Source organism: Lissotriton vulgaris, chromosome 5 (assembly GCF_964263255.1).
Source record: "Lissotriton vulgaris chromosome 5, aLisVul1.2, whole genome shotgun sequence".
Classification (NCBI taxonomy): domain Eukaryota; kingdom Metazoa; phylum Chordata; class Amphibia; order Caudata; family Salamandridae; genus Lissotriton; species Lissotriton vulgaris.
This window is the reverse complement of record NC_141693.1, coordinates 52,088,230-52,116,190: the sequence shown is the minus strand read 5'-3', so window position 1 is coordinate 52,116,190 and position 27,961 is coordinate 52,088,230. Positions and strand designations below refer to the sequence as shown.

Genomic DNA, 27,961 nt, shown 5'->3' with positions numbered 1-27,961 from the left:
TAATTCTACAACTGCAAGGGTTCTTTGAGTGTATCACTTTATAACAGCATGTGTACTGCCCGTTTGATTACAGAACCAATATGGCACTGCCTAGGACCACCAAGGTTTCAGGGACTGCTGGGGCACACCCTGCATATTTAAGTAAAGCCCCGGAGTGTGGCAAACCCCAGACTTCAGTTGGTCTCGAACCCCCTAAACAATTAGTAAACAGTACCCGGGAAGGTGGCTGTCCCCTAGGCTGCGAAACGTCTGAGTGCCCTTCCGCGCCTAATTTACATGTGACATTAAGATCCCAAGTCCTACAGAGACCCCGCAATATAATAATAGGATTGACCACTGAACATTACCCACCAGGGGCCTCATTGAAATGAATGGGTGAGACCCCGCTTTTTTTTCTCTCCATTTTTACCATCCGCATCCCCTCTATTAAAGCGATACAAGGTTTTCCTCCTCTCGCTTCAAGTAGTCAAACTAGGATTTGATATCACAGGGTGGACGCCATGCACCCGCCCTCAAATAGCAATCACAAATGTCCCGCGAATGCACACCCCGGGACATTGTATGAGCTGCACCTGAGAGGTCACGCTCCTAGGACCATGATGCATTTGTTAGTATAAACGCATACTAACACTACTTACACACGTGTAGTACAGCGACCAGAATGTAGTGAAGAAGCAGAGGAAGCACAAAATCAAAAAATATAAATCCTAACAGAAGTCGGATGAGATAGTTTAATGAGCCGATGACCCTGGCATAAGTAGAAACAGCTACAAGAAGAAAACAGGTCTTCAGCACAACGCAAGCAATTTTTAAATATTGGTGAGTGCTGCCTTCTTTTTACCTTCTCCCGCTCATCGCCAAATTTATGTAGTAAAGAGGCAGACAGCAGTGGATCTGATAAGTAGATTTATTACAGGAAAACAAGACACCTGAAACAACCACCAACAGGAGCAGACAGCAAGGCGAACGACTTCTCCAGCACCGTGTACAAACTCGGCAAGGTTCCCCTCATGACATCCCTACATTCTAACATTACATACTTAGATTCTAGTAGAATTACATACTAACATTCTACTATGACTTACAATGGAATACTACACAGAGCACATGACTTTACAGCAATGAGTTCATGGTTTCATCCACGAGTCTTGAGACCGGTAGGGGTGAGTAATTTGCTTCCCACTCCCTGTACTGTATAAACGCAAACTAACACTACTTCCATAGGTATGCTACAGTGTCCAGAGCACATCACTTTACAGCAATGGGCTCACGATTTAGGCTAACGGTTTAGTCCCCGAGTCTTCAGACTTGTAGGGGTGAGTAGTTTGCTTCCCACTCCCTATATACTATAAACGCATACTAACACTACTTACACAGTTATACTACAGCGGCTAGTATCCTACAGCGCCCATAGCCCATCTCTTTACAGCAAACACCTTGTTTCATCCCCAAGTCTTCACACAAGTAAGCGTGAGTACTTTGCTTCCCGCTTCCGGTATAGTATAAACACACGATAGCAGTCAGCAGTTCGCTTCCCACTCCCTGTATGGTATAAACGCCTACTAACACTACGTGCACACGTATGCTACAGCGCCAAGAGCCCACCCCTTTCCAGCAATTACCTCGGCTTCATCCCCAAGTCTTCACACCGGTAGGCGTGAGTACTTCGCTTCCCGCTTCCGGTATAGTATAAACACACAGTAGCGGTCAGTAGTTCGCTTCCCACTCCCTGTATGGTATAAACGCCTACTAACACTACTTGCACATGTATATTACAGCGCCCAGAGCCCATCCCTTTACAGCAATCACCTCGGTTTCATCCCCAAATCTTCACACCGGCGTGAGTACTTCGCTTCCCGCTTCCGGTATAGAATAAATGCACAATAGCAGTCAGTAGTTCACTCCCTGAATGGTATAAACACCTACCAACACTATTTGCACACAAATACTAGAGCACCCAGAGCCCATCCCTTTACAGCAATCACCTCAGTTTCATCCCCAAATCTTCACACAGGTAGGAGTAAGTACTTTGCTTCCCGCTTCCGGTATAGAATGAACGCACAATATCGGTCAGTAGTTCGCTTCCCACTCCCTGTATGGTATATACGCCTACTAACACTACTTGCACACGCATGCTACAAAGACCAGACCACACCACTTTACAGCAATGACCTCACGGTTTAGGCGCTCGGTTTCATACCCAAGTGTAGCACCATATCATATCAGCACCATGTCACTCTGAGCAACACCACACTTTCAGACCGGTAAGAGTGACTACTTTGCACTCCTCCACAGAGATTACAGTGCTCATTCACTCCTTTCCAACTTTTTTCGCCCTTTTTTCCCCTTACTCGCTTCAAAGGAATCACAAACTGGAGGCCAACACTTCCTAGTTGCAACCGCTCGCAGCCAATAAGCAGCAAGCTCGTGCTCGTAACGCCTCAGCCAATCAGATGGCAAAATTCCCAAATATCGATATCTGTAAATTTTTATATTTCTGAAATACTACTGAATGGATTTACACCAAATAAACAAAAGTGTGCTTTCTAGACCAAGACCCTTCTCCCTGCCAAATTTGGGGTCATTTCATTCACCCGTTCGACCTGTAGCCTTGTCTAAAGTTTCCTATAGAAATTAACATGGAGAAAACAAGTTTTGGAATCCCCCTTTTTTCTCGGCCCCCCTTGACGAATCACCCTCAAACTTTCAACATAGGAGCCGATATCAACAAAGAATTTGTTTGGAAAATTTCATGAAGATTCATCCAACGACGCCAAAGTTATAAGCAAAACAAAAAATGTTCTTCCTATGGAAACTCAGTCTTAACTATAACTACCGACTGGTTATAGTTAGGACCTAGTTTCCACAGGAAAAGCGTTTTTTTCTTTTCCCAATAACTTTGGCGCCGGTTGATGAATCTTCACAAATTTTCAAAACTAGTGGGGCGCTTAGGTCAGCTCCTGTCTTGAAAGTTTTGGGGTGATTCGACAAGCAGAGGCTGAGAAAAAAGGGGGTCCAAAACGCGTTTTCCCCATGTTAATTTCCATAGGCAACTTTAGACAAAGCTACAGCCCTAACTGCTGAACAGAATGACACCAAATTTGGCAAAAAGGTAGAACTTGGTTTAAGAAAAGAGTCCTTAATGTTAAATGGTGTAAATCCATTCAGTAGTTCCTGAGAAATTCGAAAAATATTTTTTTTCGATATTTGGGCAGAGCCTTACCCCCGAGCATGAGCTTGGCTCTAATTGGCTGCCAACACTTCAAACCAGGAAGTGTTGGCAGCCATCTTGTGCTTCGAGGAGGGAGAAAGAACCCCCAGGCCTGTTCAGGGAGTCCCTATCAGGCCCAAAAAAATAATTTTAAATGTTTTTCGGGCGGGGTCGCGATGGGTGCGGGAATCCGTCTGATTTTTTTTTAAAAAAAGAAGCGCGGTCATGCAAGCTTCGTTTTCAAAGCCCCTGGGGAGGCCAAGTCCCGAGGGGCAATTTATTTTTGTAGTGGGCCCCACAGCCCTGGGGACCGCCACCTCCCCGGGGCAATGTGAATTATATGTGGGAGGGCACGCGGGGCTCCCGCTGCCCCAGGGACCGCCACCTCCCCAGGGCTTGTTTTTTATTAATCTGTGGGGGGCCTCCATGGCCCCCCAAGCCCTGGGGACCATCACCACCCCCGGGGCTTTTCTAAAATATTTGCGTGGGCACATGGCCCCCCACTGCCCCGGTGACCGCCTCCTCCACAGTGCTTGTACTTTCTAAAAAATAAAACCTATGTGGGGGGGCTCGAGCCCCCCACACGCCATGGGGCCTGTCACTTCCCTGGGGCTATTGTAAATGATGGGAGGGAGGCCACGCGGCCCCCCTCCTGGAGCCCTTGATGGCCCTGGGGGCGGAGACCCCGCAGGGCCAGCTCCTGCAGTGTCCCGGGGTGTCCACCCCGGGACACTGATGTTTGCTATGGCAGGGCGGGAGCTGCCATAGCAAACTCTGCTTTGGATTTTGGAAGTGAGAGCAGGTTTACTGCTCTCACTTCCAAAATCCAAAGCAGAATTGCTGTTCCACAAGTGGAGCTGCATGTCAGCAGCTCCCCGTGTGGAAAAGTAATGCCGGCTCCCGCAGGAGGGGGGAGGCGGTGGGACCGTGGGGGCATTGGGGCTAACCCCAAGGCCCCCAACAGAGTGGCTAGGCCCTGGGGGATGGGGTCCCCACGGCTAGAAGTGACTCGGGAGGGGGGCCATGCGGACCCCAACCCTAAGAAAAAGAAAAAGAAAAAAAATTAAAAAGGAATGGTCGTCCCCGGGGCCATGAATGTCATGAGGAGGGGGCCTCACGGCCCCCTCCAAATATTTTAAAAATAAATAAATACTGGCCATGCCCAGGGGATGGGGTCCCCGGGACCGAAAATGCCTCGGAAGGGGGGGTCATGCGGCCCCCTTCCGGTATTTTTTTTAAAAGTTAAGAAAATCGGGGTCTGGCCTTGGGGGATGTGGTCCCCAGGGCCCAAAAAATAGGAAAGGAAGGGGGGGGGGGCCACACAGCCCCCCTTTAAAAAAATAAAAAATAAAAATGGCATTGCGCCGGAGGCCCCGCCCGCTCAGGGATTCAGTCTGCAAATGCACCTGTGGTGCGTTTCAAGTTGGGGAATTAACTTTCCTTGAATACTGGGGGTGCCTGGGGGCCAACTAGCCTCCAGTACCTCCAGTATGTGCCTCAGAGCTGCGTTGTTGAGAGGTGGTCCGAGGTCACGCCCCTTTTTACAACTCTCTGCAAAGCAGCTCTGTGGGGCTTACTGGAGGTACCTGGTGGGCTAGTTGGACCCCAGGGACCCTCAGGATTCAAGGGGACTTTTTTCTCCAATCTTAATATGCGCCACGGACACGTTTGCACAGTGAAGGGAGGGGGCGGGGCCTGTTGTGAAATGTTTGCAACACATCCTAGGGCCTATTTACAAGTTCTGGCACATCTCTGCAAATCAGCAGGGATGTGCCACCACAGATGCGCCGCATTTACAATGCGGCGCACGATGGTGCAAGGAAGGGCAGATGCGTGACGCATCTTGTGGCGTACGGGCGGCGCATTGCTGGAGTCGCGTCGCAAGCGCGATGCAACTCCTGCAAGGCACAGGGGCCACCCATACTCAACGTGGTGCGTCACTCCTTTGACGCAGCAGCATTGTAAAACTGACTTAGTGAAATCTTGTAGATTTCACTGTCAGTGTTACGGGGCTTTCCTGCGAGGGAACCCCCCACCCTGCGACAGACCGCCCACATGAAACATGACGCAGGTTTCACGTGGCGCAGGGCTTTACAACTTGATGCATCTGCCTAGATGCGTCACGATGTAAATAAGTCGCAACGCAGTGCATTGTTTACGCCGCCGCTGACGCAACGGCGGCGCAAAAGTATCGCAAGGGGCTTGTAAATCTGCCCCCCTGTGTTTTAAGTTGGGGGATTAAGTCCCTTTGAATCGTGAGGGTACGTGGGGGCCAACTAGCCCAACAGGTACCTCCAGAAAGCGCCACAGAGTTGTGTTGCAGAGAGGTATAAAAAGGGGCATGGCCTTGGACCACCTCTCTGCAGTGCAGCTCTGTGGCACTTACTGGAGGTTCCTAGTGGGCTAGTTGGCACCACAGGGCGCGTTTGCACACTTGTCACATCAGGCCCCACCCCTCCCTTCACCACTGTGCAAATGGGCCCTCTGGCGTGTTGTAAGTTGGAGGATTAAGTCCCCTTGAATCCTGAGGGTCCCTTGGGTCCAACTAGCCCCCCAGGTACCTCCAGTAAGTGCCACAGAGCTGAGTTGCAGAGAGGTGTAAAAAGGGGTGTGGCCTTGGAACACCTCTCTGCAATGCAGCTCGGTGGTGCTTACTGGAGGTACCTGGTGGGCTAGTTGGCCCCCAGGGACACTCTGGATTCAGGTGCAATTATTCCCCCAACTTAAAACCTGCCAGGGGGCAGGTTTGCACAGTGGTGAAGGGAAGGGACGGGGCCTGATGTGACATGTGTGTACTTATCCAATCACTCCGCCAAAACCCAAGCACTTATAAATTCACCGTGCACTCTCCTTGCAGCCCTCTAATCATCCAGTAACTACCCATGCACTCATGCAATGACCCATGCACTCACTCATGCACTGTTACAATACCCTGAGCACCACCCATGCAGTCCAGCCAAAACCCTGTCACTACCCATGCACTCCTCCAATCACCCAGCGAGCACTATGTACTTATCCAATCACTCCGCCAAAACCCAAGCACTTATAAATTCACTATGCACTCTCCTTGCAGTACTCTAATAATCTAATCAGTACTCATGTACTCATGCAATGACCTAGGCACTAACACATGCACTGCTACAATCCCCTGGGAACTACCCATGCAGTCCTCTAACCACCTACACACTACTGATTCCCTCCTCTAATTATCCAGGTAGTACCCATGCAGTCCAGCCATCGCCATGTCACTCCCCATGCACTCCTTCAATAACCCAGCCAGCATCATGTACTTATCCAATCACTCCACCAAAACCCAATCACTTATAAATTCACCATGCACTCTCCTTGCAGTACTCTAATCTTCCAGTCAGTACCCATGTACTCATGGAATGGCCCAGGCATGAACACATGCACTGCTACAATCCTTGAGCACTACCCATGCAGTCCAGCCATTTCCCTGTCACTGCCTATGCACTCCGCCAATCACCCAATCACCCATTCACCCATTCACCACCATGTACTTATCCTATCACTCCGCCAAAACCCAAGCACATATACATTCACCTTGCACTCTCCTTGTAGTACTCTAATCATCCAGTCAGTACCCATGTACTTATGCAATGGCCCAGGCACTAACACATGCACTGCTACAATTCACTGGGCACTACCAAGGCAGACCTCTAACCACCTACACACTACTGATTCACTCCTGCAAGTACCCAGGTAGTACCCATGCACCCCAGCAGTCCTTCTGTCACTGCCCATGCACTCCTCCAATCACCCATCCAGCATTATGTACTTATCCAATCACTCCACCAAAACCCAAGCAGTTATTAATTCACTATGCACTCTCCTTGCCGTACTCTAATCAACCAGTCAGTGCCCAAGTACTCAATCAATGACCCAGGCACTAACACATGCTCTGCTACAACTCCCTGTGCACTACCCATGCAGTCCAGCCGTCTCCCTATCACTGCCTATGCACTCCTCCAATCACCCAGTCAGCACCAATTACTTATGCAATCACTCTGCCAAAATCCAAGCACTTATAAATTCACCATGCTCTCTCCTTGCAGTACTCTCATCATCCAGTCAGTACCCATGTACTTATCCAATCACTCCGCCAAAACCCAAGTGTAGGAGAGTAGGATCTGCTCTTACGGTTACCCCCACTTTTTGCCTAGCTGCTTCCTCTCTAAATTGATTCCATGTAGTATAGGTACACTCCAGTTTGGTTACTGGGGTACCCTTGTGAGTCCCTAGAATATGGTACACTAGGTACTAATGGTATAGGTACCCCAGAGGCCTACCAGGGGCTGCAGCATGTATTATGCCACCCCTGGGAAGCCTTTCAAAATGAGACCACAGGACTGCTACTGCAGCCTGGGTAAGGTGGTGCATGCACCCCTTACTAAGATATAGGTTTCCTATATCTACCTTAAATCACTGTACATAGAAACCTATCAGTCACCCTATGGCAGGCCTTATCAATCCTGAAGGCAAGGTGCTTTGTCTTGTGTAGAGGGTTCCCATGCATGAGCAGGGCCCCTCTGCAGCCTTCAGAACCTATTCTCTGGGGCTGCTCTGTGATGCAACCAGACCATATACTTTTAAGTGCATTATAACTTCGTGGTAAATGCTAACTTTGGAATGGCTGCACGTGAACATGTCGTGTTTGGTGTCAAACACTTTGGAATCCTACCCCCCCACCCCCCGCCAGTCCTGTCAGCGGGGGTAGAATTGCACCGAGTATTGTTACCGGTATACTCGGTAACAGTTTTAAAGTACCCTAACATTTCAAAAGGGATGCTGCAGCCACGGACACAAGTCTGGCCTCCTGCTGCTGACCGAAACTCCGACAGGGGAGGCCTAGACATTAGGTTTCCTGTCACAGGGAGGTGTAACCACCTCCCAGAGAGGCCTAAGTGGATTGGGGCTGGGTGGGTGCACTGCAAGAGTGCTTTTAAGTCTGCGCTGGGGGCACATTTGGTGTCCCTGTGCATAGCCCAGTTCAAACCGGTTGCAGGGGCTACCAGCCGCTGCTCTGGCGCAAACCTGGAAAAAGGAAATTGGTGTAGCCACCCCTCTTTCTAAACCCTCCCATAGGTGGGTCCCCAGAGTTAGTCCAACCCCTTATTTGGGTACAAGAAAGGAACCCCAGAGTACAGGACGTTAGACTACACCTGGACGAAACTCTGCTAAAGATATCCTGGAACTTTGACGATCTACACAACTAGATGACTGAAGAATCTCCCTAGGAGTAGAGGAGTTACTTCCCTGCTTGGCAAGCACCAACAAAGCATTTGCCTGTCTGCATCTCCGAAGCTCCTGCCAGACTCCAAAGTATTTGCAGCCCAGGAGGTGGATTTCCAGACTTTTCAGAAGTCGACCCGAGTCCCCAGCAAAGCTGAGACCCGCAGCCCTCAATAGTGACGTGGAACCGAAACTCCTGGCTACTGTGCACATTTGCAAGTGCATCAGCTTCTCAACGTTCTTTGAGGCTGTGCTTTTGGTTAGTTGTAGCCGAAGCCCCGAGCACCTTTTGCACTGAAGATTGTGGGCCTACACTCCACGAGTGTTCCATGAGCTTGCTTCTTACATTTCCGCTTGAGGTATCTTCGTGATCCCTGGTCCGTCGACTGGTGGGTCCCTGTGAAGGCAACTCTGATTTTCCTTGGGCTTCCCTGGTTGCTCCAGATGTGCCCTTACTCCCCAGCGTGTGGTGAGTCCCTCGGACCTTGCTGGTCCACACCGAAGCATCTTTCTCCTTTCTGCATGGATTGCTATTGCCAAGGCTTGTTGGGTCCAATCCGGGCACCAACACTGCAGCACTAGACATCCTTCGCGAGACAGCTCGAATCCAGCTCCTGGTCATCGTCGATGCTTCCTGGTCCTTGTGGCTGAAGAGTCAAGCTTCACCTCTTTCACCTGAAATTACCCAACATCGGTGGGCATTCGACTATCGTTCCCCTGATCACTGGCAAGTGACCCACACTCTGTCCCCTCTGCTTTCAGGTTCTTCTCATCTTCGATCCAGGCTGGGATCACACCTGACACTTTCCACTTCGACGGCATCAGCACTTTGCAGCAGATCACCATTGAAATCAACTACGATTCCCGACACCAAAAGACACCTATGCACCCAGCTTCCCTAGGTGAGGTAACTCGAGTACTCTGGTGCTTTCATGAGTGTTGGCCCTATAAACCCCTATAAGTCTTAAGGGGTTTGCTCAAAGTCCTCTCCTAAGTGTCCTTTATCTTTAAATTTCCAACTGCGATTTTCCCCATAGAAGCTAACGGTAATTCACAACTGTGTTCTCACACTGCACGCGTCCCCCATGGGTCCCATGTCACTACCTTTGGTGGTTTCTTGTGTTCCCAGCGATTCTAGAGGCTCTAGGCCTTATGTCTCGTCAAGTCATGGTTCTTATACCACTTTCTTAATATATGGTTTGGTACGCCCCTAGGGCTCAACGTATATTGTGCTAATTTACTGTGTGATATTAAGTGTAACGTATGTGCTTTTACCTCTAGCCTCATAAAGAGACTAGTAGGGTGTGTTTAGAATAAATACATATATTTTATATATATATACACCTGGTGTGGTTCTCCTTTCATTTGGCCATTTAAGAGATTATAAACTGGCAAAACAAACTGCTTTAAACTCCTTCAAGACTTAGCCTGAAGGCTGCTCTCCATAGCTACCACTAGGATAGCTTTCAATAAAGGTTGTCTTTAACTTATCACCTCTAAGGGGTTGTTTGGACTAGTGCAAGGTGCCCACTATAACTAGTGGACAGCATATGCCAGGTCAACTTCTCACACCAAGCACCTATACATTCACCATACACTCTCTTTGCAGCACTCTAATCATCCTGTCTCTACCCATGCACTCATGCAATGACCCAGGCACTAACTCATGCACTGCTACAATCAGCTGAGCACTTCCCATGGAGACCTCTAACCACCTACACACTACTGTTTCACTCCTCCAATTACCTAGGTAGTACCTGTGCACTGCAGAATTCCCATTCTCACTACCCATGCACTCCTCCAATCACCCATCCAACATCATGTACTTATCCAATCACTCCACCAAAACCCAAGCAGTTATAAGATCACCATGCACTCTTCTTGCAGTTCTCTAATCATGCAGTCAGTACCCATGTACTCATGCAATGACCCAGGCACTAACAAATGCACTGCAACAATCCCCTGAGCACTACTGATGAGGTCCAGCCATCTCCTTGTCACTACCCATGCACTCCTGGAATCACCTAGCCAGCACCATGCACTTATGAAATGAAATGAAATGAAAAGGCAACTTGTAGAGCGCGAAACATTCACCCGAAGGTGTCAAGGGGCTTACTCATTTAGGCTGAGGTTCGACAGATTTAACAACCAGGTCTTTAGCGCCTTCTTGAATGCTAACAGATTGTTCTCATGTTTCAAATTTGATGGGAGAGAATTCCACAACCTAGTGGCACCCAACAAAAAACTTCTCCCTCCCCAGGAACATTTTTTCTTTCTGGGAACAACAAGATCATTAGACACGGATGAGCGAAGGTTACGAGCTGGAATGTAGAACAACAGATTCCTTTTCAGAAAACCTGGTTCTATGCCCTGAGTGGTCTTAAAAACAATACATAGAGCTTTGAACTCTGTTCGTTTTTTATTGGCAGCCAATGAAGATCCTTCAATGCCGAAGACACTGATTTATATCTTGGGATGTTCGGTAAAAGCCTAGCCGCAGCATTTTGGACAACCTGAAGTTTGGGTAGGCATTTTTTGCGAAGATTAATAAAGAGCCCATTGCAATAGTCGGCTCTCCACAGGACCAGTGCTGAGACCACCAGCTTGCAAAGCTCAGCTGGGATAAATGGAAGGATTTTTCGAAGAATTCTTAGTGTATAACAAGAGAGGGAGGTGACCTGATTGACATGCTGTTCAAATGACAGTTTAGAGTCAAAAGTGACTGCCAAGTTCTTAACCTTGGTCACTGGTGTGGGTAGTGGTCCCAATTCCAGATGCCAAAGATCTGGAGACCAAAAATTTGTATGAGCCCCAAAGAGTAGCACCTCCGTCTTACTGGAGTTCAGTTTCAGAAAGTTGGCAGCCATCCATTCTCCCACCTGGCGAAGGCAGGAGTGGAACCGCATCATAGTATCAGTGAGAGATCCAGACACAGAGACGATAATCTGCCTATCATCCGCACAGGAGACAGCAGGGAACACCAGAGATCTAATCAATTTGGCCAGTGGTGCAACATAAATATTAAAAAGCGTGGGGCTCAGGTATAATCCCTGCGGTACCCTACAGGGTAATGTAAAATTTGGTGACCTGAAATTATCCAGAGCCACAAACTGTTCTCTACCAGACAGAAATGAATCCAGTAGGGTAAGTGGCCTTCCCTTTGACACCGATCCCCCTCAGAACGTCCAAAAGTTTCTGATGGTTCACGGTGTCAAATGCTGCTGAGAGGTCAAGCAGCACAAGTGCTGCACTGCCCCCTGAGTCGACAGTTTTCCTAATCATTTCGGAGGCTGTGATTAGTGCCAATTCGGTACTATGATGTTTGCGAAACCTGAATTGAGTATCATCGAAGAGATCATTCTTTTCGATATATTCTGACAGAGTATTGTTCATGGCTTTCTCCTCCATTTTAGCCTGTAGCGGAAGTCTAGAAATCGGACGATAATTCTTAGGATCAGTGTCATCTAAATTTGGCTTTTTCAGAAGAGGGCGCACAGAAGCCAGCTTCCAACAGTTAGGAAAAATGCCAGATAAAAACATTTTATTAAAAATAGGCATCAAATAAGATGCGAATGTTTCAGGTAAGAGGTGAAAGACTTTAGGAGGGCAGAGGTCCAATGGGGAGCCTGATTTAATAGATTTCAGCAGGTTTATTGTCGCTTCCAATGTCAGTGGAAAAAAAGTGGATAGTTCAGGAGTATTATTACTGTTGCTACCCACAGCATATGCGCCTGATGCAATGTATGCAGTCTCAGATTTTGCTGGGTCCATGCCTGACGCAATGCATGCAGTTTCAGATTTTGCTGGGTCTGTTCCATAGACCACTGGCTCAGTGAAACTGTCATATACCTCTTTCACTTTCTCTTGAATGTATGTAGCCACTCTTTCACAGAACTCCTGAGTTTTAGGAGAGTCGGTAGCCACAACGCATTTAGCTAATCTCTTTACTGTTGAAAAAAGTTCTTTTGATACATTTTTGGCTGTCAATATTGCTGTAGTAAAATAACTAGTTATTTCTTTACTGATGAGGGATTTATACTCCAATAAGGCTGATTTGTAGTCAGCTTTGTTTTCCAAATCGAGAAGTAGTCTCCACCTCCTTTCCAGATGGCAGCATTTTTGTTTTTGTAGCCTAAGTTGTTCAGTATACCATGGCTCCGAAGGTCTGGACCTATGACAGGAGATGCATTTAACTGGTAGACTTTGGTCAATTGATTTCCTGCACCATTCGGCATATGCCGCTACAGCTTTATTTGGGTCATCTGATAGTGGTGGAATATTTTGTATTAAAGCATTTTGAAACATATCTACATTTAATTTGTTCCAAGGACGGACAGTTTTCCGGTGTCTATATGTTCTTTGTATGAAGGTTTTGAACTGGAAATGAGAATATAACAGCTTTGTAATCTGACCAAATGATTGGCATTGGTGGAAGACACTTCAGAAGGTCATTATTAGAAAAAATTCTGTCCAACAGATGACCTGTCAAGTGCGTGTCGCCAGATCCCCGCTGGGTAAGACCCATGCTCTTTGCAAAGTATAGAAGGCAAACCGCATCCCTATTCATAGGGTCCTCCAGATGAACATTAAAATCCCCCAGAAGCGTAAAGTCTGGTGATTGAGACAGGACATCCAAAGAGGAGCCAATGTCCTTCAAAAAACTAGCGCGAGAGCCTGGCGGTCGGTAACATAGCAGGCCATTGAAGGTGTAATGATTACCAATTATCAATTTGAAAAGTAGGGACTCCAAATGTGGGTCATTGTGCTGGGAGGTAAAGATCCCTTTCCAAGTACAAGGAAATAGGACAGCCCGTCCTCCTCCTCTTTTACCAATTCTATCTTGCCTATATAGTGTGTACCCAGGAGGGACCACCGGCGCTAGGTCAAGATCAGCTGCGACGTCTCCCCAAGTCTCTGTGATAAATGCTACATTTATATCCTCTGCTTCAATAAAAAGAGCAGATTCAGACGCATGTTTACACAATGATCGTGCATTAATAAGACACCCTGATATGGACATGGAGTCTAATTTTCCAGTAGATAATTGTTTAAAACTAACTGAAGACTGTGGAGATTTTAAACTCTTAAATGAATACCCACAGGTTTCACAGTTAAAATGAGCCATATTTTGGTGAACATTAGTATCAATGAGTGTATTACACCAACCATCTTTGTTAAAAACTTGTAGTTGTTCCGCAGTATACGTGATCGTGGAGACAGACTCAGAGTGGGACCTTACACCGACAGCATTCCTGGCCCTGGGCACGGGCCAGGTGCGGACGGGCGCAGACGGGCTTGTCTTTGGCGCGCCGGCGGCGCACCCGCTGCGTGCGTCCGCTGCGTGGCCGCTGTGCGGCCATGCTTAAATTCCCCCGGTGCACTATGAAAGGCAGAAATGCATCCTGCGAACTTACGGCCCAGGCAAGTGTCCTAATGGCCAAGCGGAAGTGCAGTCCCTACACGATCCAACCTCATTACCAGCCCAGTGAGGTGCAAGTTCACTGAGGCTGAGTGCGGGCGAACAGAGAGCAGCAAGCACACAACTTAAAAACTGACACTTTCAGTGATGAGATTTTAACAATACCCGCAGTCCAATGGATGCTGCAGCACAAAATGATTAAGCTCCCAAATGACTGCGATTCAGCCCCCCAATGAATTCCCTTTAAATAGTTTCCAAAGAGTTTTAAAAACACGGTAAAAAATCAGGTAACAATCAATTCGGTAATGACAGCGATTCTGTCACTACCTATGCACTCCTCCAATCGCCCATCCAGCATCATGTATTTATTCAATCACTTCGGCAAAACCCAATCAGTTATAAAATCAACATGCACTCTTCTTGCAGTACTCTAATCGTGCAGTCAGTACGCATGTACTCATGCAATGACCCAGGCACTAACTCATGCACTGCTACAATCCCCTGGGCACTATTCATGCAGTCCAGTCATCTCCTTGTCACTACTCATGCACTCCTCCAATCACCCAGCCAGCACCATGCACTTGTCCAATCACTCTGCTGAAACCCAAGCACTTACAAATTCACCATGCACTCTCCTTGCAGTACTCTATAATCATCCAGTCAGTACCCATGTACTTATGCAATGGCCCAGGCACTAACACATGCACTGCTACAATTCACTGGGCACTACCCAGGCAGACCTCTAACCACCTACACACTACTGATTCACTCCTGCAAGTACCCAAGTAGTACCCATGCACCCCAGCAGTCCTTCTGTCACTACCCATGCACTCCTCCAGTCACCCATCCAGCATCATGTACTTATCCAATTACTCCGCCAAAACGGAGTTCCTGAGAAATTCGAAAAATAAAATGTTTCGATATTTGGGCGGCCCAGTTAATGCTGCTCCTGTAAAGTAAAGGGCTACGTTACTCAATGTAAGCATCTGTACCACCCCAATCCTACCCATCAGAAAGGCTTGAAAAGATACATGTCGATGTGTGCAGACTTACGTGCTATTAATGCTACTGAGTTGTCAAGTTGTCCTGTTGTGCCAAACCCTGATATCATTCTGTCATGTCTTCCTCCTACCGCCATCTGATTTACTGTTTTTATTCTACGTTTTGCCTTATTTACTCCATACATCCTGACAGTCAGTTCCCTTTTACATTCTCTTTAGGCAGGACCCAATTTACATGGATTCTACTGCCTCAAGGGTACACTGAGTCAACCTCCATCTTTTCACAAGAACTTTAGAACAAATTACATAGTGGTTCTGTGCTGCCTGTGCATTGTGTTGCGCTCTGGTCTCTGGCCACAGGCATGATGCATCCATATCAAAGGGCACATCCCGATTCTTGCCAGACCAAAAATAATGTGAGTGAACTTTGCCAATGCACAGCATGCTCGGTGCTGGTCTGCGCCCATACACAAATGATTGACGGCCAGCCAATGCCAGGATCGGGTGCCACTATTGAGCGATACACACCTGATTAATGCTGATCCCAGTCAGCTTCTCCACAGTGTCTGGCAGCTGGTTGAGTATCTCTAGAACTTCTCCAGTAAGCTTGGAAGCTCCCACTTCCCCATTGCCGCTCGACACCATCTTCACCTTCTTGACTTGGGTCAAAGGTTTACTGATCGCATCTGCCATCTGGAAACACCAGAGAAGAAGAATTAGACAATGCACACTGGCACAAACAGAGCAAAAAAAAGTGAAGCTACGTCAGAGGCCCTGCGGGTTTCCAGTACTGAACTCGCAGGCGTGTGCAGACAGGATTTAGGAGTTTTGTAGGGCTCTGTGGGGGCACTTGTACTGGAGTAGTAGGAGTAGCCAGGGGGTCAGAAACAAGTGGTATTGGCAAGTTCTGTATGGTGTAAGGGGCTTGTATAGAAGGGGTGCTTCAAGTCCGGGTGAGGAAGAGCCATCATAGGAGGCGGGAGAGTGATGATGCATTAGGACCCAGGCGCTGTGCTTGTCAGCGCCCTGTGCTACTCCAGCAAAATATATGCAACCATTTTTAAAAGAAGGCAGGTTTTTATATTATTAAGGCAGCTTCTATAGCCATGCTACTAGATGATGCCAGATTGAGAACTACAGCATTTCATTCTCCTTGGCGGACAAGCACTTTTTCTATATTAAATCAGGTGCTCATTACATCAGACAAAACGAGAAGAGTTTAGTGGGCCTGCATGCAGATTCTTATCCGTGCACCCAAAAATGTCTGAAAGGCCTGAACTGAGGTGCACAATCAGTGCTGGGCATGGACTCGTGCGTGGTCAGTGCTGGGCATGGAATCATGTGCGGTCAGTGCTGGGCATGGACTTGTGTGCGGTCAGTGCTGGGCATGGACTTGTGTGCCTTCAGTGCTGGGCATGGACTCGTGCATGGTCAGTGCTGGGCGTGGACTCATGGGTGGTCAGTGCTGGGCATGGACTCGTGTGCGGTCAGTGCTGGGCATGGACTCGTGTGCGGTGAGTGCTGGGCATGGACTCATGTGCGGTTAGTGCTTGGCATGCAATTGTGTGCGGTCAGTGCTGGGCATGAACTTGTGTGCAGTCAGTGCTGGGCATGGACTCGTGCACGGTCAGTGCTGGGCATGGAGTCGTATGTGGTCAGTGCTGGGCATGGAGTCGTGTGCGGTCAGTGCTGGGCGTGCACTTGTGTGCGGTCAGTGCTGGGCATGGACTTGTGTGCGGTCAGTGCTGGGCATGGACTTGTGAGTGGTCAGTGCTGGGCATGGACTCGTGCACAGTCAGTGCTGGGTATGGAGTCGTGTGTGGTCAGTGCTGGGCATGGACTCGTGCACAGTCAGTGCTGGGCATGGACTCGGGCGTGGTCAGTGCTGGGCATGGAGTCGTGTGCGGTCAGTGCTGGGCATGCACTTGTGTGCGGTCAGTGCTGGGCATGGAGTCGTGCGCGGTGAGTGCTGGGCATAGAGTCATGTGCGGTCAGTGCTGGGCGTGCGCTTGTGTGAGGTCAGTGCTGGGCATGGACTTGTGTGAGGTCAGTGCTGGGCATGGACTTGTGGGTGGTCAGTGCTGGGCATGGAGTTGTGTGCGGTCACTGATGGGCATGCACTTGTGTGCGGTCAGTGCTGGGCATTGACTCATGTGCGGTCAGTGCTGGGCATGCACTTGTGTGCGGTCAGTGCTGTGCATGGACCTGTGTGCGGTCATGCTGGGCATGGACTCGTGCAGTAAGTGCTGGGCATGGACTCGTGCGCGGTCAGTGCGGGGCATGGACTCGTGCGCGGTCAGTGCTGGGCATGGACTTGTGCATGGTCAGTGCTGGTCATGGACTCGTGCAGTCAGTGCTGGGCATGGACTCGTGCGCGGTCAGTGCTGGGCATGGACTCGTGCGCGGTCAGTGCTGGGCATGGACTCGCGCGTGGTCAGTGCTGGGCATGGACTCGTGTGCGCTCAGTGCTGGGCATGGACTTGTGCATGGTCAGTGCTGGGCATGGACTCGTGCGTGGTCAGTGCTGGGCATGGGCTTGTGCGTGGTCAGTACTGGGCACGGACTCGTGCAGTAAGTGCTGGGCATGGACTCGTGCGCGGTCAGTGCTGGGCATGGACTCGTGCATGGTCAGTGCTGGTCATGGACCCGTGTGCGGTCAGTTCTAGCAATTGAACTCGTGAGCGGTCAGTGCTGGGCATGGATTTTGGTCCAGCAATCACCGTGCATCAGTATAGCTACATCTCAGCCGAGGGAGCTGCAGGACACCCTGCTCGCCACCTTCAGCGTCTTGGCCTCTCACCAGAGGAAGCTTCTCGAGCAGCATGTCCAACATGGCCACATCCTTGTACTGCTGGAAGGCCTCTCCTTTCTTCGCCATCTGCTCAGCATCAGCTATGGCCTTCGCTTCAATGGCAAATGCTTTGGCCTCACCCTTCACCTGGAGGGAGAAGTAAGAGGGTCAGTGCATCCTGCAGAACAGCCTGTAGGGAGCTGGCCGCATGCGCAGAGCGTGAAGCAAGCAGGAAGGGCGCAGCATGCCCAGCGTGTGAAGGAGCAGGGCGAGCGCAGCATGCACAGTGTGTGATGGAGCAGAAAGGGCGCAGCATGCGCAGTGTGTGAAGCAGCATGGAAGGCACAGCATGCATAGAGTTTGATGGAGCAGGGGCGTGGCATGTACAGACTGTGAAGGAGCATGGAGGGCACAGCATGCACATAGTGTGATGGATCAGGGAGAGCGCAGCATGCACACAGTGTAATGGAGCAGAAAGGACGTAGCATGCGCAGTGTGTGAAGGAGCATGGAAGGCACAGCATGCATAGAGTGTCAAGGAGCAGGAAGAGCGCGGCATGCACAGAGTGTGAAGGAGGAGGGAGGGCACAGCATGCACAGACTGTGAAGGAGCAGGGAGAGCAAGGCATGCACAGAGTGTGAAGGAGGAGGGAGGGCACAGCATGCACAGACTATGAAGGAGCAGGGAGAATGCGGCATGCACAGAGTGTAAAGCGAGCAGGGAGAGCGCAGCATGCACAGAGTGTGAAGGAGAAGGAAGGCAACAGCATGCACAGAGTACGAAGCGAGCAGGGAGAGCACAGCATGCACAGACTGTGAAGGTGCAGGGAGAGCATAGCATGCACAGGGTGTGAATGAGCAGGGAGGGCACAGCATTCACAGTGTGAAGGAGCAAGGGAAGCATAGCATGCACAGATTTGCAGCAAATAGGGAGAACGCAGCATGCACAGTGTGACGGAGCAGAGAGAGCATAGCATTCACAGAGTGTGAAGCGAGTACGGAGGGCAGAGCATGCACCGAGTGCGAAAGAGCAAGGAAGGGGGCGGCAAGCACAGAGCATGAAGGAGCAGGGAGAGTGCAGCATACACAGTGAAGGAGTATGGGCGGCGCAGCATGCACAGAGTGTGAAGGAGCAGGGAGGGCACAGAATGCTCTCAGTGTGAAGGAGCGGGCTGAGGCATGCAAAGACTGTGAAGGAGCAGGAAAGGCACAGCATTCCTGTAGCGTGAAGCGAGCAGGGAGAGTGCGCCATGCACAGAGTGTGAAGGAGCAGGGAGGGGGCAGCATGCACAGATTGTGAAGGAGCAGGGAGAGCGTGGCATGCACAGAGTGTGAAGGAGCAGGGAGGGGGCAGCATGCACAGAGTGTGAAGAAGAAGGGAGGGCAGAGAATGCATAGAGTGTGAAGCAAGAAGTGACGGCACAGCATACACAGAGTGTGAAGGAGCAGGGAGGGCTCAGCATGCACAGAGCTTGAAGGAGCATGGAGAGCGTGGCATGCACAGAGTATGAAGGAGCAGGCGAGTGGCATGCACAGACTGTGAAGGAGCAGGAAGGGCACAGCATGCACAGAGTGTGAAGGAGCAGGAATAGCGCAGCCTGCACAGAGTGTGAAGGAGCAGGGAGAGCGCAGCATGCCCAGAGTGTGAAGAAGCAAGGGGCGCGGCATGCACAGCGCGTGAAGGAGCGGGGAGAGTGCATAGTGCACAGACTGTGAAGGAGCAGGGAGAGCGAAGCAAGCACAGAGTGTGAAGGAGCAGGGGGCGTGACATGCACAGAGCGTGAAGTAGCAGAGAGAGAGCGGCATGCACAGAGCGTGAAGTAGCAGAGAGAGAGCGGCATGCACAGAGTGTGAAGGAGCAGGTAGAGTGCATAGTGCACAGAGTGTGAAGGAGCAGGGAGGGAGAGGCATGCACAGAGTGCGAAGCGAGCCGGGAGAGCGCAGCATGCACAGACTGAAGGAGCAGGGAGAGCGCAGCATGCACAGAGTGCGAAGGAGCAGGAAGAGCATAGCATGCACAGAGTGTGAAGGAGCAGGGAGGGCATAGCATGCACAGAGTGCGAAGAGAGCCAGGAGAGCACAGCATGCAGAGAGTGTGAAGGAGCCGGGAGAGCACAGCATGCACAGGGTGCGAAGCGAGCCAGGAGAGCACAGCATGCACAGTGTGAAGGACTAAGGGGAGCATAGCATGCACAGATGTGAGGCGAATAGGGAGTGTGCAGCATGCACAGTGTGACGGAGCAGAGAGAGCATAGCATTCAGAGTGTGAAGCGAGCAGGGAGGGCAGAACATGCACCGAGTGTGAAAGAGCAAGGAAGGGGGCAGCATACACAGAGCGGGAAGGAGCAGGGAGAGCGCAGCATACACAGTGAAGGAGCATGGAGGGCACAGCATGCACAGAGTGTGAAGGAGCGGGGCGCGGCATGCACAGTGTGAAGAAGCAGGGAGGGCACAGAATGCACTGAGTGTGAAGGAGTGGGGCACGGCATGCAAAGATTGTGAAGGAGCAGGAAGGGCACAGCATGCCTGGAGCATGAAGCGAGCAGGGAGAGTGCGGCATGCACAGAGTGTGAAGGAGCAGGGAGGGCACAACACACATAGAGCTTGAAGAAGCAGGGAGAGCGCAGCATGCACAGAGTGTGAAGGAGCAGGGAGAGGGCACCATGCATAGATTGTGAAGGAGCAGGGGGTGCGGCATGCACAGAGCTTGAAGTAGCAGGGAGAGCGCGGCATGCACAGAGTGTGAAGGAGCAGAGAGGGCACAGCATGCGCAGATCTTGAAGCGAGCAGGGGGGCACAGCACGCACTGAGTGTGAAGGAGCAGTGAGAGCATAGCATGCATAGAGTTTAAAGGAGGAAGGATAGTGCAGCATTCCTACAGTGTCAAGTGGCAGGGAGAGCGCAGCATGCACACAGTGTGAAGGAGCAGGGAGAGCATAGCATGCACATAATGCTAAGCAAACTGGAAGAGTGCAGCATGCACAGAGTGTGAAGGAGCAGGGAGGGCACAGCAGGCACACAGTGCAAAGCGAACAGGAACACTGCAGCATGCACACAGTGAGAAGTGAGCAGGGAGAGCGCAGCATGCACAGAGTATGAACGAGTAGGGAGAGCACACCAGGCACACTGTGAGAAGTGAACTGGAAGAGTGCAGTATTCACAGAGTGTGAAGGAGCAGGTAGAGCGCAGCATGCACACAGTGCAAAGTGAGCAGGGAGAGCGCAGCATGCACAGAGTGTGAAGGAGCAGGGAGGGCACTGCATGCACAGAGGGTGATGGAGACGAAAGGGCGCAGCATGAAGGCAATCAGATGTCAGCGTGTCTCACAGGGTCCATACTGCGCTGAAGAAGTCAGCAGTCAGTAGGCCTAAAAGCAGTGTGCAGCATGCAGTGAATCCGTAGGGCCACTGGAAGTGTAAAGCAGGAAGGGAGCTAGGCGTCAGTGAGGCCTCCTGCAGAGTGCACCAGGCATGGAGGGCGTAGTACATAAGGAGACACGAGTCAGTGGGGCTGGCAGACGGGGTGCAGCATGCAAGGAGAGTGCAATATGCAGAAATAACCTATCAATGCAAGAAAGAAACCAATTGCTTACCTCCGACAATGGGCCCGATTCACAGAACTAACTTAAGACAAAATCCTAAACTTACTACCATTTTGGTATTCACAGAAGGCAGTTACTCATTTTGGTATCTACAGAAGTTAGGAGTCCTAACTTTGGGACTCCTAAATGCCTTCTGTGAATATTCTCAGTTTAGGAGTCCTAAAGTTAGGAGTCCTAACTTTACTACTCCTAAACTGAGAAAAAGCCTAACTTTAAGACTTTCGGTATTCACAGAAGGCATTTACGAGTCCTAAAGTGAGGAGTCCTAACTTTACTACTCTTAAACTGAGAAAAAGCCTAACTTTAAGACTTTCGGTATTCACAGAAGGCATTTACGAGTCCTAAAGTGAGGAGTCCTAACTTTACTACTCTTAAACTGAGAAAAATCCTAACTTTAAGACTTTCGGTATTCACAGAAGGCATTTAGGAGTCCTAACTTTACTACTCCTAAACTGAGAAAAATCCTAACTGGCAAAGTGAGTAAGGGACCCACGTCTGGGCATACCCTGCCAACTTAGGGCAAACAAAACAAATCCAAATGGGATGATGGATGGTTATGAACCTGAAACCGGTCCCAGGATGCTTGGTTCCGGTCCAGGGAAGACATGGCTTGGCAGTTTGGGCTGGACTGTTCCCATGAGGCACAGGGTCAGACTGATTTGCATATGGCCATGTCTGAACTGGGGTGACGGAGTGAGCTAAAGAATGATGATGGATTAAACCCAGATCAGTTGACTGGGGGTGAGTGCTTGCAATGTTCAACACTCCGTCCATCATCCCCTCTGGTTTTTCTTTAAGTGTAATGGCATGCCTCATTTCTAACCTCTAGCTGCTCCTCTACAACTGCTTGTTGTGTGTCTTTACTCCAAGGAAGCTCCAACCCCAGTCTAGGCTTCCTGCCCTCCAGAGGTTGAGGTATTCTTCTGCGCTGCCAGATTCCTCACAGGCCCTCTTCTTCTTTATCAAGTGTCCATCTCTACCTCTAGTGAACTTTTCTCCCTCTCAACCTTGACTGTCTTGGACTGTTCCTTGGAGGCCACCTGTCTCTTCTTCTGTTTTAGCGCTCAAATGTCTGTTGAAGTTGCCACCTGGCTCTTGGAAACCTTGTCTTTGGACCCGAGAGGATGGTAAGTACTGGTAGCCTCTACGACTGAAGGTTTTCTTGGCATTCGTGAGATCCCTCGTGTTCACTTGAAGTTTTCGACTTCGGGGCGTGTTATCGGAAGCTTGGGCGCCTTGTTTGATGGTTTCAAAGGCTTCCCACTCTGAGGCAAAGTAGGTTTAGGTTCCAACTTCCTGTGAGATGGTGTGAAATCCTCTTGGTCTAGGTCTGCCTGGCGAGCTCCTTTGTTTACCTCTACGCCCTCTTCCTTCGAGATATCCATGTCTTACCATCGACTCAGTTTCTCACCTGCCTTTTCAGTTCCAATTGTCCTGCCATGGTCCCAGCTGCCCAGTGAGCAGGTGAAACCTTTTTTATGTAGCAGGGCTTTTGGTTTAAAAAGGGAACCTGCGCAGCAAACCTTGGACGTATGGTCCCTCGGTAGGAGGACATACATACTGGATGCTCAAGGCAAACGCCTGATGACGATCAGGACAGAACTTGAACCTCGAGCTCATAATACATGCAGCGCTGAGGAATCCCAGGCCCCCCCTGCCACAAAGGCTCCTTCTGAAACTACAGCGAAGGATATTCCTGAAAAACTCGATCCAGCGTCGACATCCGCTACTCCTTCGAGGACTTTCAGCGGTCCGTTGGGAACCCTGTATATTTGGTTTTAATTCCAGGAACTCACACAGTGAACCTCTGAACACATCTAATGGTGGCATTAGTGGGCCTTGTGGGCTTAGGATCGACATCACAGTGTCATTCAGGATCCATCTATGTCGACACCTAGCGCTTCCGGCACAACCACTACATGGTGGAATAATGCACAGCATGTGAATCCAGAGAACATTTCATGCTACAAATTTTCGTAGAGGGAAAGCACAATACATAGAGCCAGGAGTTAGGAAAGGGAGCAAGGGGCATTATGCAGCAAGCATGGAACTGGTGTGGCCAGCAGGGACTGCAGAGGAAATAAGGAGACAAAGGAGTGTGCTGGAAGTGTACAGCATACAGGGAGTCTGGAGACAGTGGGATACAAGGCTGCACAGAGCACCCTGGGAGCCAGTGAGGCCAGCAGTAGCACACATGAACCAGGAGGCACTAGAATCCGCAACGAGGGTCATCAGGAGGCAGGGAGCACACTTTGTCATGGCTCAGTGAGGTCTGCAAAAAGCATGCAGCACCAGGAAGCTGAGGCAGACAGGAGAGAACACATGGAGTCAGGGGGTCAAATGTGCCTGCAGCACACTGGATGACAGGGGTCAGAAGAGAGTACACATGAAGGATGATTTCAGTTTGATCCTCAAGGTGTGCCAATCACAGAGGAACCAGGCAGTCCCGCAGGGAGACCACAGCATGAGTGGAACTAGAAGTTTGGCCTAAAGAAGTGACAACTTACCCTGACCGACTCCGCTTCTGCCTCCGCCTGCATGATCATCTTCAGTCTGGACAGGAGAGAAGAGAAGACAAGTGAACATCAGTCTCCAGGAGAAGGAGCACAAGGCAGAGGAAGAGCACAAGGGGGGTGTCCAGACACTTGAGAGAAAGAGTAGAGGAAGGTAGGCTGGAGAATATCCAGGTGCATGGAAACTTAAAAAGCCAACACATGGATAGGGGAGAAAAATGGCAGGGCACACAGAGAAAAAGAAAAATATTGGGATGAAGTCTGTTTCAGGGACCGCGGCAGGAGAGGGGGAGAAGTTTCGTATGATCAGATGGCTCAATAATCAGTCAAGGGCTTTCCTTTTTTTCTAAGCAAATGTAGGTGTGTAAGTTCAGCTGGATCAGACCAAGCTGCCAAAATCCAGAATACGCTGATGTGGTCAAATAAATTCCAGGACTGAAAAATTGGTGCCTTGGTTGTTCTAGAGACTGTCTCAGTGGCTGGAGAGACACTGTCCCTGTGTTGAAGGAGACCCACATATAGGAGAGGCAGTTATGCTATTAATTTGTGTGCATGGTGAGGTGAACTAAGATAAGGAAAGGCATGAGCCAACACACATGTCGGCTGGGACCCTTGAAACGGTAATGGCTGCCCACCCTGCTGGACTTCAAGCAGGGTTACTGCAAGGAGTAGGAGGGAGGAAGGTGCAGGCAACACTCTTTAGTCACCTCCAAGACACTCACGCCACAAAGCGCTCTACCATAAGACTGCACCCGCAGCAGCTACAGCCTCCTGGACACTGGTATATGCTCTACCACTGACCGCAAGTGTTATGAATGTGAAAGTCGCACACGGCTAAAGGAGCACTGAGATACTCTGGTTCCTACACACAAAGGGTGTCACGTCTAAAGCCAGACAAGCTGAAACAGACAATCCACGGAAAAGGTGATAGGATGAATGCCTGCAAATATTCTAACCACTGGTAATTGCTCGGGTAGCTTTCTAGTCCATTGTTTTTCCACCACTAGACAAGGGACTGTCATATGCAGATCAGTACTGACACTTGTCATGGGAACAGTCCACCCCGAACTGCCAGGCAAGGGCCCCTGCAGAAGGGCCGACAAGCAACCCCACACTTGTTCCAGCCTACTAGGTAAAGTAAGGTAAATTTTATTTGCATGATTAACAAAAATCTTCAATTACTACATTCTTGAAAAAGCACTCTAATTTAAAATACAAACTAATACAATTTATAATTTATGTGTAATATCGTTAAAATAGTCCTACATTTTGTCCTTTAATTCTTTCAGACTTCCAGATTACCTGTACACAACTCACAAGTATCCAACTTCTTTTTAACAAGTATTAAAACACTTGTAAAATTGGCATTCATTTTAGTATCCGTTGGTATAAAACAAACAACCATGGCATGTCTGCAGGTACGAACACCTCTGTCAATAAAGTAGTTTTTCCAATATCATTTTCTTTCCGCCATCATTACTGCACATATCCAAACAAAATGCAAAATACTTTTGTCCCACAGGTTGCATAATCTGCACATAGTCGGCTTAGATGGTCTCAACCAGGGCACTACATGTTTTAAGACAGGTAAATTGCAGAATCGTGCTTTCATAAAAGTGTTTTTGAATTGCAAAGAACATGGTATTTCTAAATATGGTTGGACCTTAAGACTTGTATATTCCTGGACTAACGTCCATGCGTGGAATCTCTTAATAAAGAGTTCTTTATCTTCTAAAAGGGACAAATGTTTAACTGATTTGTTAATTATTTTCTTAAAAATTTATACTGTTAAAGACATTTCCCAAATCTCAGTAATTGACAATTCTTTGAGAGCTTTTTGCAGATATTTATAGAAGGACAATTTTTCAATTTGTTTCATTTCTTTCCCCAGAAATATGCACATTGCATTATTGATATTGGTTTTGATTTGTCTCCAGGTCTTAACATACTGACCCATTCTTGCATATTGTTAATTACAAAAGCCAAGTTCCAGCCTTATCTGAGCAGGTGATACATTAAGTGGAAGCCGAAACAGATGTTTAAATGTATTTGTGATAGCATTATTTAATAATGCACAATCCAAACCACTAAGTATTTCTCTTCCATATGTAAGGCTCAGGAGCAATTTTGCTTGTATTACGTTTATTAATGGGGTATAGGTTGGGCCTCCCAGGGAGCTGTAAAGTAGGCGAAAAGCCCCTTGTAGACTTTTGGCTCTTTTCTTCATCTCCATTTTATGGTATGAACATTTTATTTTATTTTATTTTAAGTATTTATAGAGCGCGACTGATACCTTGCAGGCTTCCTGGCGCTGGAGAATACTCTGCTGAAGGATAGACCGGAGTAGTTAGCAGGTGGGCAGAATTTAGGGGAATAGCCAGGTCTTGATGCGCTTCCTAAATGGAAGAAGTTGAGAGATCTGGCGTATGTCAATAGGCAGACTGTTCCATAACTTGGCCGCTGCGACCCTGAAGGATCTGCCCCCGGTTCTGGCTTTGTTGAATCTGGGCACCTTTACCAGACGGGCTGATGATGATCGTAAGTCTCTGGTGGGAGTGTACCACAGGAACAAAGCTTGCAGGGGTCTGGGCCCAAGTCCATGCAGAGCCTTAAAGACGATGCAGAGGGACTTAAATGCCACACGCTGCTTTAAGGGTAGCCAATGTAGCTCGGCCAGGGCTGCTGTGGCCGAAGACCTTCTCGTCCAGCCAAGAGCCAGCTTGGCGGCGGCAGATTGAATTCTTTGAAGTCGGTCCATCAGCGTGACTGGAGATTCAAGGAGCAGGGAGTTACAATAGTCAATGCGACTGAGTATTGTGCACCTGACTATCGACGCCCGGGCTTGTGCTGGGAGGAGTGGCATGATTTTACGCAGGGAGTGTAGCAGGGCTGTGCAGATCCCCACTGTTTTTGCTACCTGGGTTTCCATACTCAGCTTGTTATTGAGCATGGCTCCCAGGTTGCGGACCGAGGAGACTGGCAGAGGTTTATCCCTAGTCTCAGGTGGCCAGAATTCACTCGGAAAGGGGCGGGGTGTGTTGGTTCCCGCACAGAACAGAACCTCTGTTTTGGAGGAGTTGAATTGGAGGGAGTTTCTGTGGAGCCACCCAGCCGTCTCTCTTAAGCAGTCGTGGAAGGTGGTTAAAGGAATGGAGTCTTCTCCTTCCCAAGAGAGAATGAGCTGCGTGTCATCACCGTGATCAGCGGGATGAGGTACACGTTAAAAAGAATGGGGCTGATGGAGGAGCCCTGGGGAACTCCCTGAGGCACCAGTGCGAAGGTGAATTGGAATGGGGGGAGGGAGACAGCCTGTCTCCTGTCCCACAGGTAGGAGTGAAACCAGAGCAGCGCTGTGCCATCCACGCCTGCCTCACCTAGTCTCTGCAGCAGCGTGCTGTGGTTGACCGTATCGAATGCGGCCGACAGGTCCAGCAGTATCACTGCTACTGGCTGGCCCCTGTCTGCACGCATGCGAAGGTCTTCCATGGCTGTCAAGACCGCTGTTTCGGTGCCGTGGGCGGGACGGAATCCGAACTGATGATCGTCTAGAAAGTTGTTCTGTTCTAGGTGACAGGAAAGGCAAGAACTGACCCACCGTTCAGCGACTTTCGCCGGAAATGGTAATAGGGAGATGAGTCGGTAGTTAGATAGACAGTCTGGACTCAGGGAGGGTTTTTTTAGGAGTGGGGTGACCAGCGCCTGTTTCCATGAGGTTGGGACATAACCACTGTGCAAGGACTGGTTGCATATTTGGCGCATGGTGCCGAAAAGTTCAGTTCCAAAACTTTTCCAAATTTTAGGGGGCAGGGGGTCGAGTGGGGAGCCCGAGGTAATTCCAAGCGCCAGTCTTTCAAACTCGGAGACCGGGATAGGAGGAAATTCCCGTAATCTGGCCGTCAGGACGGAGCCTGGAGGCGTCAGGTTTTGAGAACTGGTGCTGGATCCCTGAATGTTAGGTGCTCCCAGAGAAGGGGGTGTTTTCAGGTTTTGAATGATGGTGTTTATTTTGTTGATAAAAAATGCTGCGAGGTTATCACAGAGGGCTTGGGTGGGGGGCTGCGAAGAAGTTACACAGTCTGGATGGGTTAAGTTTTTAAGAAATAAGAATCTGGAAGATACTTTTCGAACTGTTAGTGGCATTGGTGATGGTGGAACAGTAATAGTTGGCCTTAT

At 49.4% G+C, this 27,961-nt stretch overlaps 1 protein-coding gene across 1 annotated transcript in view; it reads right to left on the bottom strand.

The window, feature by feature from the left end:
• The window catches only part of LOC147710124 (flotillin-1-like), a 154,965-nt gene that overhangs the window by 19,921 nt on the left and 107,083 nt on the right, over nt 1-27,961 (bottom strand). The window contains exons 10-12 of the mRNA XM_086920822.1: nt 23,783-23,828; nt 17,685-17,822; nt 15,413-15,577 (exon numbers count right to left, since the gene is read on the bottom strand). Coding sequence (XP_086776948.1) covers nt 15,413-15,577; nt 17,685-17,822; nt 23,783-23,828 — 349 coding nt within the window. The remainder of the gene's footprint in view (nt 1-15,412; nt 15,578-17,684; nt 17,823-23,782; nt 23,829-27,961) is intronic.